General features: G+C 36.2%; 1 protein-coding gene and 1 non-coding gene across 2 annotated transcripts in view; one reads left to right on the top strand and one right to left on the bottom strand.

The window, feature by feature from the left end:
• The window catches only part of LOC126973499 (synaptic vesicular amine transporter), a 30,990-nt gene extending 11,817 nt beyond the window's left edge, over positions 1-19,173 (bottom strand). The window contains exons 1-5 of the mRNA XM_050820828.1: positions 19,044-19,173; positions 15,888-16,022; positions 5,344-5,493; positions 3,256-3,388; positions 760-818 (exon numbers count right to left, since the gene is read on the bottom strand). Of these exons, the coding sequence (XP_050676785.1) occupies positions 760-818; positions 3,256-3,388; positions 5,344-5,493; positions 15,888-16,014 (469 nt within the window). The 5' untranslated portion in view covers positions 16,015-16,022; positions 19,044-19,173. The remainder of the gene's footprint in view (positions 1-759; positions 819-3,255; positions 3,389-5,343; positions 5,494-15,887; positions 16,023-19,043) is intronic.
• Positions 14,009-14,080, top strand: Trnaa-ggc (transfer RNA alanine (anticodon GGC)). Its single transcript has one exon. It is a non-coding gene; the product is annotated as a tRNA-Ala (tRNA).
• Positions 19,174-19,830: the final 657 nt, after the last annotated feature.

Below are 19,830 nucleotides of genomic sequence, written 5' to 3'. Positions count from 1 at the left end.
CCTATTTCGCATTTGTGGATGTAACAGATTAATATAAAAATCGCGATACAAAAATAGGTGTTGATCGTAGACGGGTGAAAATTTGAAGTTGTATGTATTTTTTAATGCTGAATCATAATAAAATAAAAATAAAAAATATGGCAAAAAAATAAAAATTATATTTGTTGAGTTTGTTCACCCTTATCATTTAGGGGTATCAAAAATAGATGTTGGCCGATTTTCAGACCTACCATTCTACCCTTCACAAAATTTCTTACAAATCTGTTAAGCCGTTTCGCCGGTTTTTGTTAAAAAACACCGGGACACGAGATTTTTATATATAAGATTAACTTGTTTGTGAATTTTTAGTAGGTGATATTAAAATTTGTTATAAAAAAACTCCTCTTGATCTAGTAAAGAAATTAAATAAATAATATAAATAAATAAATATTGACACACTTTTACACAAATTATCTTGCCCCAAAATAGGCATAGTCTGTACTATGGGTACAAGACAACGATATATTAAATACAATATACTTACTTAAACATACATAAATATATATAAACATCCATGACTCGAAAGCAAACATTCATATTCATCATATAAATGTTTGCACCTACCGGGATTCGAACCCGGGACCTCTAGCTCATTAGGCAGGGTCACTAACCACTGGGCTATAGGGGTCAATATTATAAGTAATATGAGCAATCAGTGAATCTATACTATAATGTGCATGGCTCATTTAAGGGGGAAAATAATGATAAAATATAACTTACTCAGCGTTGACAGAAACATTAAGACGAATCCAGTGAACATGGGGACGCTGTAGCCGATCCTGAAATAGAAATGTTAAAAATATTATTAAATTAAAAATATAAGGCTGGTAACATACTTCTTGCAACAGACACAGGGATTACAAACATTTTAATTGTCTTTATTTTATGATGTGAAACACCTTTCCACTCGGTTGTTGGATATTTTTGTGAGAGTTGTTTTGTCGAAAAGGACGGAAATGTGTTACAGGAATCCGGAGAAGTGCGCGCTATTTGATTTGGCCCACCACGCGGTGGCGGAGAGATAGATAACTGTCAGATGGTGCCAACCCATTTTGCGTGAGGTTGGTACAACGACGTACCGTCCGCCAACATAGTGTGTGTGATGAGAAAGAGAAACAGAAAGGAAAAGAGAGAAGGATGTATCAACTGTGCATATCTAGCGTTATTTGTATTTATTTAATTATAATTATCTTTACTATTAAGCGTTTGAGAAAGTTCATCATTTTAAAATAATACGACAAAAATATATAATGGAAAAATAAGTAAAATGGAATTATTCAAATAAATATTTTAGTGTGGATCTTTTCCATGGGTACTGTAAAGCTAAGTCATATCATTATCAATATAATATATTAATTGTGATATTCCTCCGTTAAAAAAAACTAACAAATTAATTATACGGGAAATTTTGTTCTCTTCAATATTTTTAATCATGTACCAAGCTACATTAATTCTCATTATTTTGGGATCTAAAGAGATGAGTTAATCCAGAGCAGAATATATGCAAAATTATCGAGAAAATATGTTTTTTTATGTTAGATGTTACACATCATATGCGATAACTTTAAGGCTAGTTCGTACTTTTATTTTATATTCATTTACTATTTATCACATCTTCGGAGAAGTTGGCTTAATATTTATACATTGTGATCCAACAAAAATACTCAAAAATATCGGCTCAGTAACTTTTAGTTAGTTAAGAAAAGAGTAAATAAATTATAAAAAAAAATCAAATGAACAACAATTACAGTATCTACTGCACCCACAAACAATTTACATAAATGTTCTGCAAGTATTTATTAACACGCGAAATAATTTTAAGGAATAAGGTATATAACTTGATACTTTATATTTCTACATAAAAATTGTAAAAAAAACTTAAATACACGCTTTGGTTGAAAAGATAATGGTTGAAATTTAAAATTAACAGCAATTCCTGCCATAGCGACGATAGAAGAAAAAAAAAATATAAAAATTTACATAAAATCTTATTTTGAAAATTGAAAAATGGAATAATTTTATCAAATTAATCTATTGTCATCGGACCTCGATAAATCTACGAAGTTTGAACGAATCTGGCGTTTAAAGTGGTACAAACAAACATACATACAGGTGAAGCTAATAAAAGTACCGTTACCAATGATAAGACCGACCAGGTGCCATGGACTAGCGGCACTGACAATCATAATAAACACCAAAAAAGTTTTTGTGTAAAGTTAGTAACACACTGTAAATAAATAAAGGTGTAATGCAAATATTTTATCAACACATGAAGTGTTTTTAGTGAAATATATAACTTTAAAGCTCTGTTCAAACTGTGGCGAATAACGCGCGGGACGCGGTATGGAAGTCGCTCGCGCCGTGTTTGCGTCAGCTAACTTGTATGGACGTATTCAAATTGACGCGAGTATTCGCTCAAGTTGAAGCGAAACAAGAGCGGGATGCCCGGCGGGATTGTTTGATCTCACAATGCATGATGTTTCTCCACTGAAGAACCAAAAATGACACGCGGGAAGTCGCGTCAGTTTGAGAGGCCAAGCGAGCGAGCGAATTACTCTACAACACGTCCCGCTTCCCGCGCGTTATTCTCCTCAGTTTGAACAGATCTTAAAAATACAAGACTTCAATCTGACACTGTCGCCTAACTACAACAAGCTGCGCCTGTTTACGAGCATGGGTTATGGACCATCAATTGCTTACCCTTAGGACTATACTACACCGGGACACCATGGCGGCGCAACCAGTCGCCGCCGCTAGTAACACGACATATAGAGAGTGACTCACCCGGTGTCCGTTTCGTTGCGCAACCAATTATGTGGTACAACAAGCTCGGACACGTGCACAAAATGTTACTGTCACGCCGCCACGCTGGTTGCGATACCACTAATTACTATCGAATTGTATGGTGATTCACTCGCTCGGCCGGTAGTCAGGCCGCCAGTGACGCTCCAACCTCATTGCAGGCAACACGTGTGCACAATTGTGTTTTGTTTTTAATTGCATACGATGGATAATTTCGATACAGAAAAGACCATTAATTTAAGATAATTGCTAATCAGATTATCCCGATAGAGATTTAAAAATGAAACACTACGGCTCTTGAAATTTGATGCGACTGGTTACGCCGCCATGGTGTCCCAGTGAAATATAGCCCTTAGATTTTAGGGAAAATAACGTTCAGCCACCACAAGCAGTGCCTAGCCAACGCGCTCTTACTTATGAGTCAAGGGTCCAACGAAGGGGTTCGCCAGCAGTTGCACGATAGCCTTGCTCGCGAACATTACTCCGACTGCCACCGTCTCGTGAATCAACTCCTGGTGCCGTACTTCCCTCTCCGCTGTGATGTTCACTGGTAACCAACATCAAATACCAATAATGACAAGTTTTTATTTATAATAATAGGGGACGAGGCGAACAGGACGTTCAGTTGACGGTAATTGATACGCCCTGCCCATTACAATGCAGCGCCCAATGCAATTTACAATAAAAGTGGACTATTTATAAATTTTGAGGTATATTCATAGACGTACGATAACTAACTAGACTCACAATCACGCTCAAAAATTGTCTGTAGCTCTGCCTCCGCGTCTATTAGGCAGAGTTTTAGTTCAGTTGTGTTTCATCCGCGCTTTGAATACAATGCCACGAAATGACAAAGTGTTCAGTAAAAAACTGTCCAAATAACATTAATTGTGACACTGGTTAGATCAACAAGGGTCAAATATGAAAAAGTAATTGCAAGGTGAGGCCCTAAGGCTATTTATGTTCGTCAGCAGATAACATCAAAAGTGTCTGTACCACAACCACTTACACTAGTGGCCAACATATTTGCCAAACAATTTGTAAAGTCATTTATTCGAGAACCTGATAATGTACCCATACCAAGTATAAATACTCCATGAGTTTACCAAGTATAAATACTCCATGAGTTCAAAACTCGATTGAACAAATAAAATATACACCATAGCTAGTGAGCAGGTACATCAATACCTTTTAGAAAGGCACTACAATAGGGCCTGACAATATAAAACCGTAGTGTGAAATTACAGGGCTACTAACACAATATCCTAAGTGTTCTAGTGTGATGCAGCTAAAACTTTTGGGTTAACACTAACCCTGAATTTCGTGACGTATCATTTACCAACAGGTCGGCATTAAAAAAAACACACATTTGTAACACTTAGCATTTTGTTAGTAACAAAACTAATTTAACAAGTCATTATAAGATAGCTAAATGTGATGACAGCAGTGTCCACACTGATGATATTTACACAGATTTCAGTAGTGCCTTTGATAAAGTCGATCATAATCAACTCCTTAGTAAGCTTTTCAACTACAGCATATCTAACTCCCTATTATCTTGGTTAATGTTATAATAAAGTAGTAGGTCAAAAATGCCATCACTTTTATTCTTCCAAGAGTTACTTACCCAGGAAGGATTAGGTGTTTGTAGTTTTTATAACATTAATTCGGTTATAAATCAAAGCAAAGCTATTAATTTTATTTTAACAAAACTACTCCACATGATATGTGAATCCTCAAACAAAGAGTCTCTGTAGTTTTATTCCTAGTGCCTATATATCGATTTTATGTAACAAAGGATATAAAAAGAAATTTTAAACTTAACAATCTTTAATAAATTTAATACGTGTCGTATTTATTTTTCTAGTATTTTGAGTTTTATAGAGAGAGACACAAGGATCACCAAAACCACCAAGGTTCGACTTAACAGGTGTTTTGTGTTTCCAATCTTCCTCTACGGGCTAAAACCTGGTCTCTTAGAGACTGCAAGACCGCCGCAAAATTGACGCCTTAGAGATGTGGTGCTGGAGGCGACTCCTGAAAATCCCTTGGATGGCTTTCCGAACCAACAATTCCATCTTAAAAGAACTGAAGATTAAAGAAAGATCGACGACTGTGCAACTACGAATTCTGAAGTTCTTTGGTCACATCTCCAGAAATGAAGGATCGATTGAACGGTTGATAGTGCAGGGCCAGGTGGAGGGGAAAAGAGCGAAGGACACTAACCCACGCGATGGACGGATTTGATCAAAGCAGTGACCCAGACACCTGTGGTGGAGTGCTCCCGCAATGCTACAAACCGCCAAAAGTGGAGGAGCATCGTACAGGAGGCAGTGTGACTTAGATTTACAAAGACCAACGGCGACTAATGTTGCATCATCTTAGCGACACTCTTAACAGAGTGGTCGTCCACTCTGTTAAGAGTGACCGATTAAGTAGAAGTATTTTGAGCTCTTCGAATCAGTGCTAGTGTTATTTGGAAGATCTGATAACTTTATTTACCTTGAGTAATGTTCTCTATGGAGCTGGTGACATTGAGACAGGGACAGTAGGGAGTGGTCGGCGGTGGTGGCGTTGTTAGGTCCTCGATCGCCACGGAGAGCGGAGCGTCTGGGTGGCGGATGTCGTACAGGAACTCCGGGATTATCGGCACTGAAACAAACGATCTTTGAAAGACATGTATTCGCATGTATATCAAATACATTTATACAAACGGGACCTTGTTCATGACGAGGAACAAATCTTTACACAAACTCTTTTCCAAATGCTCCAAAGCTTTCTTTTACCGCTGTTCGTTACATGTGGACCCGGTTCCCACAAGACTTACAAAAACAATTGAGTTCAAATGTACGCTATATCTTTGCTGTACAGGAAGACACCGGTACCGATACTCGGTATTAATTTAATGATGATTTAAGTTGAGTGGTTAGGCTGTGAAAGCGTTAGAAACAAACTCACTTTCGCATTTATTACTAGCTTTTCACCGCAATTGCGTCTTCGTTTACGTTGTATCGCGCTGCCTCAGGTTATCTTAAAAACTATGTCACATTATGCGTGAGAGATGTAAAAAAAATCAATGAATGTTTAAATTTCTAAAAATCAATAAAACTAAGCGGACACAGGCACATATATGAGACTTTCTTTATTTTTGTCATTGAGTTTTTTTGTGGAACAGGAGAATAAACGAATGTACGGCTCATCTGATTTTAGAAGTCACTGCCACCCACATTCTCTAGCAACTCCAGAGGTATCACAGGAGCGTTGTCGGCCTTCAAGGAAGGTGTACGTGCTTTTTTTGAAGGTACCCGTGTCATATCGTACTGGATACACCACCGCATTTCATTAATTTTAGTTATTCAATGAACAGGCTAACTCTCCAATTAACATGCTAATTTGATAAAACACATCCACACTATTTGCCGGTTGAACTTAGGTCAGTTGATTCCAAGTTACAGCCCAGACTCCTACACCTTTACCAGTGGGAGGCTCCTTTGCACAGGATGCCGGCTAGATTATGGGTACCACAACGGCGCTTATTTCTGCCATGAAGCAGTAATGTGTGAATATTATTGTGTTTCAATCTGAAGGGCTCTAGTAAAAATTACTGGGCAAATTAGGTGACGAGCGCAATTGTAGAACCGCTCAGAATTTTCGGGTTTTTCAAGAATCCTGAGCGGTACTGCATTGTAATGGGCAGGGCGTATCAAATACCATCAGCTGAACGTCCTGCTTGTCTCTTCGCTTATTTTCATTAAAAAAACCCAGACCAACAAATAGGTAAATCATATTCAAAACTAAATAATAAAACATCATAACATGAAAATCAATTCCCCGTTATATCGCAGCACATTTTAAAAGTTGATTTACAAATCAATTTATCGACAAGAGGCTCGCACTACAAACGTAATCAGCTGTCACTCGCAGCGCCCTCTCGCGGCCACTCGACGATAACGATATCTATCTCTGTTATATATGTCGTAGGTATGCCGTGATATTACAATTTCGCTAGTGATTAAAATTAAACGGTAGATTGTCATTCGAGTTCCTTTCTTACAATTTAACGGCCTGGTTTCGGTGACATTGTAACACTAAAAATCCTTTTATTATAAATAGAGAAGTTAAAGTAACAGAGTGTATCTACGAGTATATAGGCCCCACTTGAAACTAAGTAAGACCGGAAGCAGGCCAATTTCCTCGGCGGCGAGATCAAAGTGAAACTCACTTAGCGTCCTCATCAACCGCTAGTGATGGACTCGTCTCGCGATAATTTTATCATTTCGTAGAGTTAGTCGAGTTGCGTTTCGAGAATTTTAATAACGGGTCATGAGTTAGTTAGATAGATAGACATAATAAACGTAGCAATCTTTAACGAGTAAAATTTGAATGAAATGAAAATGAATTTATTTCGGAAGAAAACTATACCACACGTTCAAACAAAATAAGTCATTTAAAACAAATATTAGCTTCATTAATAATTCAAAAATCAATAAAGAAGAAAAAAATCTATACCAAATGATCTGTGTGGCACTGTTCTTGAAAAACTGGCGTCTACTCAGTTACAGATACCTTAATGAGCACAACATTGATTTTTAGTGACCCCATTGTGTGAGCTGAACTATATGAAATACAAAATATTACTATACATAATTGAGATTTAAAATATGTAACGTAAAATAAACAAGTTTTGAGCTTATAATCCATAAATGATGAATATAAAATAATGAAAACTGTAACTGTATGAAAGAATTGAAAAGTAAAACGATTTCTTTGTAAGTTCTATACATTGCGGTATAACAGAGAATTCATATACCTACATTGAATAATTAGATTTATTGGACGCTCAGTAATCTGTTATCATTCGTATTACTTATGAGCAAATAATTGGTAAGGAGAACATTGTGCTTAGAGAGTTGTCGGCCATGGCCTGTACCGTCTATTCTAGTCTAGCAGACCTGCTCCCAGAACAGATTAGTGGTAACGGTTCTAACGAATGAGCTGCCAACCGCTCCTTATAATTAAGTAGCATTTAACCTTGTCCAAAACCGTTGGTATTTCTAGATTCCCTTATTCTAGGTACACCACGGCGACGCTGATACGACGCTAAAAATGTCATTTTCAGCTATCTGAAGGGACATTTGTGTTGCTGGCTGATGACCACAGCTGAATACCATAATTCCAGATCAGTTTTGTCATTACAATATACTCTAAACTTATTCTGTAGGTAGACTGTCTTCCTAAATGCCAGAGTAAGTCCTTGAAGTGAAAGCTTATTCATTAAGCTTGTGGGAATGTGTCGACGACTAGATTTACAGAGGCTGCAGCTAAGAAGGTCCCTTCTACAGTAAACGTGGCTACAGAAACTTAAGAGACTGGAATGTGTCGCCAGTGAACATGTTATATGGGATTGGCCCTAGCACTGAGCCCTGGGGTACCCCTGCTCTGCAACTGTAGAGGAAATTTTTAATTCGGAATAAATTAATATTGTTTATATACACCATAAATCGGTCTCAGTATGTTAACTGGTTTTTAAAGCATTCGGTGTATTTTTTATATAGTATGTAGCTTATATAGAGTTCAGATAGTCGATGTAAATGGCAAACGGTCTTCGGGTAAACCTGTGGGAATAGGTGTTCCACAGGGTTCTATTCTCGGTCCTTTCTTGTTTCTTATATATATTAACGATCTACCGTTTGTGGTAGATGATAGCCATGAGATTGTATTGTTTGCTGATGATACTTCACTTATTTTTAAAGTGAAGCGACGTGCGGATATTGATGACGAGGTAAGCAATGCACTCTCAAAGATAGTACGTTGGTTTGAGACGAATAATCTGCACTTAAACAGTTAAACAGTAAACAGTATAACAATGATTTATAAAATTTTTTTACATAAAAACTGTAACATTTTCTGTCCTAATTTAAGAAACGTTAAAGCCAAATGCGTTATAGTAATATAACTTTGAAGTACAAGGTGTTGTTTTATTTCAACTTAATCTCAAATAAAAGAAAGATAATATTTTCTATATTTTGAAGTCCTAGCAGGCGACCTTGTGGATAAAAATTATTTTACGATAAAAAGGGGAGGAGCGATAATTTTATTTCAAGTAAGACATAAAAAATCATTAATATTATGTTATTAATTTATGCAATAAGCAGATTTTTTTTTATTATTTTTCCAACATCAACTTCTCAATGGAATCACACCAAATTTTCACAAGCAGCCTTAACTCGCCCCAATAATATTAAATTGTGTCATATGTATAGGCAACATTGTGATAAAGTAATATTCTCAAAGCACCTTTTGTTATCTGTTAACCATTCGGCCGGCGTCAAGCTATAAAAGTTTATACTTGCCGCGTTTTAACAGCTTTCTTATCACAAGCTCAAGGATGTTACGACATTATGGCAAGGTATCGGTGTCCTGTATAAAGAAGTATTTTACAATAACCATCTTATTAATGGCGATACTGTCGCATTTATTGGTCAATTACCTCCTATTGTCTTGACATTGTATGTTGCCAGGGCCAATGGTCTTCGTTTGTGGTAGCGTTGGCGCACCCGGGGATTCTAAGCACCCCGTGCCCCGTCGCTTATATGGCTGCGACCGTGGCCACCACGAGCGGGGCCGCTGGGGAATAGGCCTTAGTATCTCTCATGTTCGGGGGTGTGATCATGTTTTTGCCATAATCGCCACGCTTGGCAGGTGGGTTGGCGATCGCAGTAGATGGTGTACTCTTAACGAAAGATGCTGCTGCCTATCCTTCGTTGTTTGTATCCCTTAGTCGCCTCTTACGACACCCACGCGCGGAGATGGGGTGGTGCTATTCTGGTACGACACCACACACACCACTTCCAATTGATCGAATGGAACACAATATGTTTGCCCAAAATGCAATAGGGTGCGGGTTCGATCTTCACTGGGAACAACGTCTCCCACGTCTGAACAGTTATGTAGCATATATTAATATTCCTGAATATCTCATTTACTATTATCATGCGAATTCAATAAGCCAGGAGCCACTGGCTTATTGATTGACCAGCCAGTATCATACTGCCTTTCTGTTACTTATTTTGAATAAAAATGCAAAGATGTGGAAAGACGTGATCTTACCCCTAGGGGACTTACTTGATATTGGAGTGCTCAGTTCTTAGGGCTCCAATATGTATCACTAGTTCACACAACAAACCCAAAAAAAAAAAAACTGACGATTCGTTTTTTAATACAGCTGATGTGAAGTAGTTCCCTTTCTTCACTTCAGTCCCATTATTCTCGAGGATTAGGCGTTTAAAGTAAATGGCGCGAACACGAATTATTATAATTATCGATACATGATGGCGATGTCATCCCCGCCCTAACTGAATATAATATAATATCGAAGGAAGCAGGCTTGGTTCTAGTTTTCGTAGCTAATTCAATATGGAAGTTAGATAGTGCTTTTAGAATCAGAAATGGCGTTAAATGGACCAGTGATTGAGTTGCGACTGGGATCGCGAGTTAATAACAGAATTGCAGAATATTTCATAACTTTTAATGCTGAGCTTTTATTGAGGGTGTTAATGAGTATTATACTAATATTGTTTTAACTTGTGATAATTTTACCAACTTTTACTATACACAAGATGTTATCGTTACGTGTGACAAGACGATTAATCAAGTACTTTCGATATCAGTTTAAAGTTTTTTGATATCTGTGATAGTTACGGAAAAATCGCATGGTTACACTTAACAATGACAGCCTGTGTATAAATATGAGAGAGACAGATACAAGTGCTTCGTTCTTCTTCTAGATGACGGGATAATCCGTGGTTGGGATAATATGGTGTTCATAATTGAAATAAAAATATATTTATATACCATAGGGAGTGACAATATCATAATATATTGCAAATACTACTTGGCAAACGATTCATGACGTTACGACGCTACATCAGTTCGTTAAGGGACTTTGACATGGGGAGAAGAGCTAATAAGAAACTCCAAGCCCAACTTTTAGGTTGGTCTGCGCAGAACCAGACAAGAACCATGCATGTAATGTAATCTACTACACTATTATAAGCCTTCTTTGTCAATGAAGCCTTAATATATTTCGTTTAATATATTTATTTCAGCGAGTCCTAGTATACCGTCTGGTATTTTATTGAAAATTTGAATACCAAGACCTATGAAGGAGCCCTTAACTCTAGCTAACTCATTAAATATCACGTATAGTTTACTAGCTGACCCGGCAAACGTTGTTTTGCCATATAAATTGTATTGATCTTTTGCTTGCTAGTGGATAAGAGATGTCGCTAGTTGTATTCATTAGTAACAATCACACTTCTTTTATATTTTGTATAATTCACACTATAGTTTTATAAATTATAGCCTATTTGTTATTCTGGTGTGTAAGCTATATTATTGTAAAGTTTCATCAAAATCTATTCAGTAGATTTTGCGTTAAAGAAGTTCAAACATACATCCAGACATACAAACTTTCACATTTATAATATTAGTAGGATTCTTTCTTCTTGAATTGAATGAATTCAAATCACAAGTTTTCTTGAAATGGGTAATATTTTTCTAACATACATTATATTCACATATATGTATTATGAGGAAAGGGTTGGAATGTTAATCAACATTAAACGTTCCCGAAGCTAGTCTCATGGTCGTATATTATAAATAGCTCTTAAAGCCCTCTTTGTGTCACGTTGTATACTTATTATTATACAAATTCAATTTCTACCAAAATTTATGGGCGATGTGGGATTCGAACCCGCGTCTCTCGGGCTACGTCCCAGTGCTCTTACCAACTAAGCCAACCATCCGCATGCCGCAATAAGTTATAGTATGTCTTATTTAACTCTAAAGTTGTGGCTCCATCTACAGGATCTACATTACAGTTGATACCCTGCTCAACCTCAATAATTGCTTATTAGGAAATTAACTTGAGATGTCGCTCTTTCAAATCGAAAAAGTTTGATGGGTTTAAGTTTCGTCGTTAGGTCTTTTTTTTATGGAATAGGAGGACAAACGAGCGTACGGGTCACCTGGTGTTAAGTGATCATGGCCGCCGACATTCTCTTGCGACACCAGAGGAATCACAGGAGCGCTGCCGGCCTTTAAGGAAGTTGTACGCGCTTTTTTTGAAGGTACCCATGTCGTATGGTCCCGTAAACACCGCACAAGGAAGCTCATTCCATCTTTGTAGTACGTGGAAGAAAGCTCTTCGCAAACCGCACTGTGGAGGACGGCCACACATCAAAATGGTGGGAATGATAACTCGTTTTTGGGATTAATTATATAAATTTAATTTATACCAACATGGAAGGGACCTGCAGGAAAGAGAAATTTGGGCAGACCACATAAAAGGTGGACCGATGAGATCAGAGAAATTGGCGGAACTAACTGGCTCGAAAAAGGAAAAAATAGAATGGAATGGAGGCCTTTACCCAACTGGGATCCATTTGAAAATGATGAAGAAAACTTACATAGTGCATGCATTATAACTTACTAACATAAAAGTTAATAATAAAATAATCATGTTTGTCGACTAACCGCACTAACATACTGACACTAAAACGTAGAAATCAAATGGAAAATCATAAATAAAGGCTTTATTATTATAATTTATACCAAAATTATTGGACAATGCGGGACTCGAACCCGCGCCCCTTACTTATTTCGAGAAGTGGGAGATATGACATAGAAATAACAAACTGTATTTATTGCTCTATTAATATTATATTATAACAGATCAAAGACAGCGGCGTCTTTTTAATTCAATTTATATTCTCTCTTGTGTTCCGATAAGTCATCCATTCAAATTTAAATTAAATTCCTTTTTAGATTTCCTGCTAGCAACGCGAACGCGAGAAAAGGGGTTGAAACGTATTTAAATACGTTAGATCAGGAGAGTTAGATGCCACATTAGATTAAATTAAATTGACTTTAAAAAAATATATTAATTTTAATCTTTAAATAATGACATCGAATAATATTACATATAATTTAAATTCAAATAAGTGCTTAAAATATAGAGTTTATTAATGTTAAATCAATTTTATAATAACTAGAAATTTGTAATGAAATGAAAAATGAATGAATACTTAATAATAATTTAGCATGCCAGAAATGGTCGATTACATTGATACCTTTAAATTATTTACACCCATTGTTATATATTTTCTGGCAAAATAAAGGATTTATAATTACGGTCTTTCTGACAGAACATACATACAAACATTCCTGTTTCACTTCGGCGTCGGCAGATACTTACATCAATTAAAATATCATTCATCATCAGTATTTTAAGAAAAGTTAGATATTTTACATTATATTATTACTAAATGGTGGCACCTAAACATGCATATATATAAAAAAAATTGATATCAGAATTTAAAATATTTTTTTGTTGATTACAATTGCTTTTACAAAAAATGCTGATGATTTTATATGATAATATTTTATAATCAAAGAACAGCTGAAGGGCCTAAGATCGTGCCTCTTTATCGTTTGTTCCACACTCTCGCTTGCCAGCTCGTAACTGAACGTGACGGCCCTTTTCTTGTCACGCGGATGTCACGTGTGGAGCTTGACCGCACGTTTGTGTTATGAACGCTCCTTGCAAATAATTTCCCACCTAAGCATTGTTATTATTGTTAAGCAATTTGTTAGTTTTAAAGTGAAACCCCTCACTTCTGGGGTTAATTAAATTAAATTTGTAAATAAAGGCGCGGACGGAAATAGGATTGTAAACGCTACAACCAACCCTACATTATTTGTGTTGATCATGTGGCTAACTTAAGCAAATGGGCATTTATTTTACTGGTTTTCTTTTGTTTATTCAAAATTTACATAATAAATTGAAAAATTGTTCGGTTTAAGTTTTAGAAAAGTACTAATTCTATTCAATTCTTTAAAAAAAGAATATTGCTATCGCTTAAAATTCGGAGATTTTTGACTCCAAAGTTTATTTTCGGGAAGCAACTTCCAAATTTTTTATTGGATATTTCAAATTATATATAAATATTCTATTCGGTTAAAAATTATCATTAAATCCTTCTTTGTGCACTGTATTCTTTGCGTCGGAATATTTTCATTGCGATATGTTGTAATCGACTCCCGAAGAAACCAATTTTTGTTGATATAGAGGTATGACCGCGCCTTAAGTTCGCTCACTCAACTCGAACGGTTGGTTCAGTGGAAGAGCGCTCGGACGGCACCCGAGAGGTCGCGGGTTCGAGTTCCGCATTGTTCATAAATTTTGGTTACAATTTTAATTTAATTTCCCACCTGCAACCAATCATGTAAAATGTAAAATACATATTGTATGTGCGGATGTTTCGCAATCGGATCAGATCCGCACGGATGGTAATACCTGCGCGTGACAAAAAAACATTTTTGTGTTTTTAACTTTCTTTCTTTTTCTTGATGATCTTTTTAACTTTCTTCCATCTTATCCAAATTCAGTGTCTATTTTTCAGCATTAAAATCGAAATATATCTTTGTCTATGTCGCCCTTTTAGTCTGTGGTAACCACAGAATACAAAATGGCGCGCAATCGAATAAGTGCTTCATGAATTATTAATCTGTATCATAGATTTTTCTCCCGCCATTTGTTTAATATGCAGTAGGTCGGTGATACCTCAGTATATGTTCGTTTGTCTATCGTGAATTATGTTTATTCAGGTGTACTTTTAGACGCCTAGCTGTGCTCCGCGGTTTCATCGAGAATTAATTTTTGGCATGAATTACCTATTTATGTTTTTGTATAAGGAATTGGCATTTATAATGTTAATTGAATTTGTTTTTCAAAGGAATAAAAGGCATTTATTTTCCTAAAATTGATTGCATTAGAATTCATTTTCATGTCATTTCTAATATACTACTACCGCTTCGGAAACAAATGGCGCACTGAAAGAGAAGAAGCGGCGCAAGAAACTCTCTCAGCATCCTTTTTTTTGCGCTCTTTTTTATAAAAATATACAATATTGTATTGTCTATATTTTATAGCTATTGCTATAAAATAATCAATCTAGTCCCTAGGCTGTCCGATCACTTAGATATTCAGCTGTGGAGTAATATGATTTACGATAGAGCCATTTTTTAATAAAACATTTAAATTTATTTATAGAATAATGCCTGAACAGTGGCTGGGACTTTATTATAAAAGTGTATACATTTACGATTAAAGTCATTATGTATCTTATGAAGGCTATAGAATTAGTCACAAGCAATCCCTTATTTCTAATTTCTAAAGATGTGTAGAAGGATTGATATTATTTTTCTAGAACACTTTATTTATGAATTACTAACGGTTACGCTATCGCACGTGAAAGAGATGCGTTACCAGCCATTAAGTTGAGAGTAAGTATCTTGAGGGCTCTTAATCGTACAGGTTCTGGGTAATTGCAGTCGGTAATTGATTCCATAAAGTGGCTGTATAAGGCAAGAAATTTCTTGCAAAGCGCGCGGTTGTAGGATGCCAGATGTCAACGTGATGCGGGTTTATTTAGCATTTTAACGTGATGTCAGGCGGTGGAATTCGATGCTGGTATCAACCCAAACAGCTCCTCTGAGCACTGCGTGTGATATATGCGATAAGATGCAGAGAGAACCCACATCTCTACGCACCACCAAAGAATCAAACTGATCGGAGAAGACTTGTTCGTCGATGATTCGACCGCTACCATACTTATGTTCTCCTGGTGTATATTTAGTAATACGTCGTGCGCATGACGTCAGAATATATTAATGTATACTCGCGTTATATAAAAGACAATCTCTTCTTCATCTATGATCGCCTGGTACCAAAACATTGTATAATAATAATAATATTGATCTTGATCTTGCCCGGGAACCCGGGACCTCTAGCTTAGTACGTAGGATCGCTAAACATTCGGCTATACAGGTCGTCAAATAATAAAATAATACTTCCTATCTGATTTTCTCAAACGTGAAATCTTTTGAATTCATATGGCAGCCCACTTTTTATTGTCGCTTTTTCGTTTCATCGAGTTTCAACTCACAACGATGCTAAAAGGTTTTTTGAGAACGAGACTTACCGACGGTGGTGAGCAGCATGTTGTCAAGCAAGAGCGCGATGGCCACGATGACCAGCACCAGCTTGCGGGACTCTCGCAGGGCTGCGATACGCGAACGCCACTCCCCGCCACCTGACGCCGCACCCATCCTGCCGTCTGTAGACAGAGGAGACATTATTATAACACTAGAAATAAGGGATTGTATGTAACTAATTCTAGTAGGCTTCAAAAGATACATAATAGGTTTAAGGGTAAATGTATACACTTTTATAATAAAGTCCCAGCCACTGTTCAGGCATTATCAATATATATATATATAAATGAATTGCTGTTCGTTAGTCTCGCTAAAACTCGAGAACGGCTGTACCAATTTGGCTTATTTTGGTCTTGAATTATTTGTGGAAGTCCAGGGAAGGTTTAAAAGGTGAATAAATAGGAAAATGCTGCTAAATTAAATAAAAACAACAAATTTGTTTTTCCTTTGATGTGTCCATACATAATTTCTATGAGAGAATTTATTGACGCACGGTTTGACAGTTCTGCTGTGAAACAATTTCATTACGACAGCAGGGTGCATATTTTACGAAGTAATTTTTGATGTTATGATATATTATTGACAAATTCATATAAAAACATTATTTTATTTATTATATACAGAACAACGTCTGTCGGGTCAGCTAGTCTATAAATAACTTAAATGTTTTATTAAAAAATGGCTCTGTCGTAAATCCTATTACCCCACAGCTGAGTATCTAAGTGATCGGACAGCCTGGGACTAGATTATGATTATTTTATATCGATAGAAATGACTATAAAATATTGTATATTTTTATTGAAAAGAGCGCAAAAAAAAAATACTGGGAGAGTTTCTTGCGCCGCTTCTTCTATCTCAGAGGGCCATTTGTTTCTGAAGCGATAGTAATATCCAGTATATTACAAATAACATCAAAAATAATTCTAAAAGAATCAATTTTAAGAAAATAAATGCCTCTTATGCCTTTTTATTACCAACACCATTTTAGTCTCCAATATAAGATAATTTATGCGTCTAGATAGTCTCTTGCTGTTGGACAACCGATAAAAACAGGCCAGGTTTAATACTGTCGTGTGCGTGACAAGCTACGATCTTACACTCCCGATTTGTATGAAACTTTGTGTTAGTGTGCATTGCTCAAAGTGCTCCAAATAGAAGTCAACTCAACTTTTTTCGACGTATTCACAGCTGTCATAGTCTTTCTAGACGTATAAAGATCTAAGCCTCCAATCACGAAAAACCCATTAGCCAATCAACTTCCTTACACGGTGTCTCCAGTGTATGTCTATTGTCTTGTTGTCTGAATAATATGGAAAATCAGCAATTTCTTTAAATGCTTTAAGAGTCGGTATCCAAATTCATGTTTTTTGGAGTAAAACTTCTTTTGCCGCACCGCACACACATTTTTTCATAGGTTAGACTGATCCGTCACGTTCTGAGGTGAAAGGCTCAATGGGGTGAACTCGTGATCCGTCACACTCTAAGGTGAAAGGCTCCAACGGTTGAACTCGGGACCGCAGAGTGTACCCGAGTGAGAAAGATACAGTCAGCTGCTCTTTGCTGTTGTGTCGCTGTGTTATATTCAATAGTATATTCAATTAATATCTAATAATTGTCATTATTAATTGAATAGTTATTATTGGTACGCCCATACGGTGGCTACGATTGCGACGCGTGGTATACCACTATACCACTATTATAATAGTATAGGAACTTTTAACGTTCCATTAAAGGATAGCGCAGTTCGCGAGGGTTATTATTTGGACAATATATTACAATATTCTTACAAGAAATAAATTCCCAAAGTGTGAAGGAACTATTTTTTTCATTGATCAAGAAATTACAAACCATCGCTTGAGACATCCTGTAGCATGTATAGATTTCTGTAATTAATATGATCTGACAACCAATAAAATATTAACGACAGAAACAACTGGCAAGTCTCGAGGTTATACGAAATTAAACGTGGACAAAGTCACGGGCAAAACAGGAACAACTTTAGAGTATGATAAAAAAACTAATATGATAATCGTTCCCGGATTAGACACCATTTTGTAAGTCGACTTCTGTCCGCCATTTTGTTTTCGCACTTAAAATGGTGGCTAATAAATTACACATAAAGGGTGATTAACTTCAAAGAGCAAGATTGAGATTTAAGTGGCTTCCACTTTACTTGTTGCCTGAGTACTTTCTTTGTCTTTAAATGGTTATTAAACTCTTTTGTAAGATTTTCTTTTTCCACACATTTTTCGAGTGTGACAAGTCGTCAGTAGACGTAATTCTCCTCATGAAATGCATTTCCCGGATTCGCTGATTAATTCAATCTTCTCAAGTACAGAAAAAGGGGTGAAGTGCGAGTCGGGAATGAATGTGTTCCGTACTATAATTATAAGTATAAGATATTTATTTAAACACTACTTATTAACTTTTTGTTCACAGATCACAAGTGGACCAGGGAAACGGTACAAAGACTCGTTGGGATGATGATTTTTATTATGTATGGAAAAAGGAGGAAAGTCGTTGCTCGACCTGGTGATAAGTGATCACCACCGCCCACATTCTCTTGCAACACCAGAGGAATCACAGGAGCGTGGGATGATGATATCGAGAAAATCAAAACAATCCGCAATGGATCCCACAGCTCAGGACAGAGAAATAAGGCAAGCCTTGGAGCTGGAGAGGCTTCCTGATACATACTAGTGCAAAACAAGTGGAAATTTAGAAATTATGGTATTAAAATTTGAAATTTCATGATGTTAAAAAGCACGTTGACGTCATAAGTAAATTAAAGAATGAAAAATCGAGAAAATATAAAATATATTTTAACTGGATGTCTGTTATTTCCATCTTCTAATCTATCATTAATAAGCCTATAGTATATTCTTTTACCAACGCTAGTGTTACAGATTTAAATAATAAACTTTTAAAAGGATTAAAACGCGTGTAATCGTATCAGGTTTTTTTGACAGTAAAATAATAAAAAGGTAAATTTTATGCAAAAACTAATGTAAGAACACAGTTACATGCGTTTTAATCTTTTAAAAAGTGTTCTTTTTAAATAATAAGTCATACGTTTGTTCATTAGGAAGACAAGCTATATTCACCAAATTTTTATAAATATTATTATTTGGGAAAACTCTTACCCTAATTGTTGTATGGATCAAGAGCACTCATTTTCTGAACCCAACCGCAAGGCGTCCGTCCCCGACCGCGTTCGAAGACAGCCTGCTCTCATAGACACACAAAATCTAACCAGGAATGCAAACCAACATACAAAGACCTACGTATATACCCTAACAGCCTCTTTATAGCTGCGAAATGCGGGGGTGGGAGGAGGTCTTTATAATTGGACACCCTTATCAGAACGATTTGTCTTTTCAAAAGAAATTGAACCGTAAGTTCATTTTATAAGGTTCAATTTAGATCCGCATTTTATCATATCCTGAAAGAGCGTAAAGTTCAAGGGAATTCCAGCCTTCTCCCGTTCAGTTAAGATATATTTTGGTTAGTAAAGAAACATTAAAGCCACAGGTCCCCGATAAGTTCTTGCTGAAAGTGCGTTGTGGTGTTCGATAGAGAATGACGTAAGTGATATTTTTGCTAATGACCCGTGACTATTGTTCACTGAAATTTGATGTGGGATTGTCTAAATGATTTTTGACGGTGATTTAGAAATTAAGGGATAGTTTAATTTTTTTTAATACTAGGTCACGGTCGCATATCTATAAGGATATCGCCATTGTAATTATTTTAATTACGAACACAAGGAACTTACAAACTAAGGACGAAACTCGCAGATTACAGTACATCTATTACATTATCTTAAAGTACAGTAAGATGTTTTGCTGCCTTGCATGAATATAGATTATATAAAATTTTATTATCACATATCACAAGATAAACTGACATTTTAAGATATGTTTTTCAAAA

This window comes from Leptidea sinapis, chromosome 29, assembly GCF_905404315.1.
Source record: "Leptidea sinapis chromosome 29, ilLepSina1.1, whole genome shotgun sequence".
Taxonomy (NCBI): domain Eukaryota; kingdom Metazoa; phylum Arthropoda; class Insecta; order Lepidoptera; family Pieridae; genus Leptidea; species Leptidea sinapis.
Note: the sequence above shows the minus strand (reverse complement) of the source record. Positions and strands in the feature narration are given on the sequence as shown.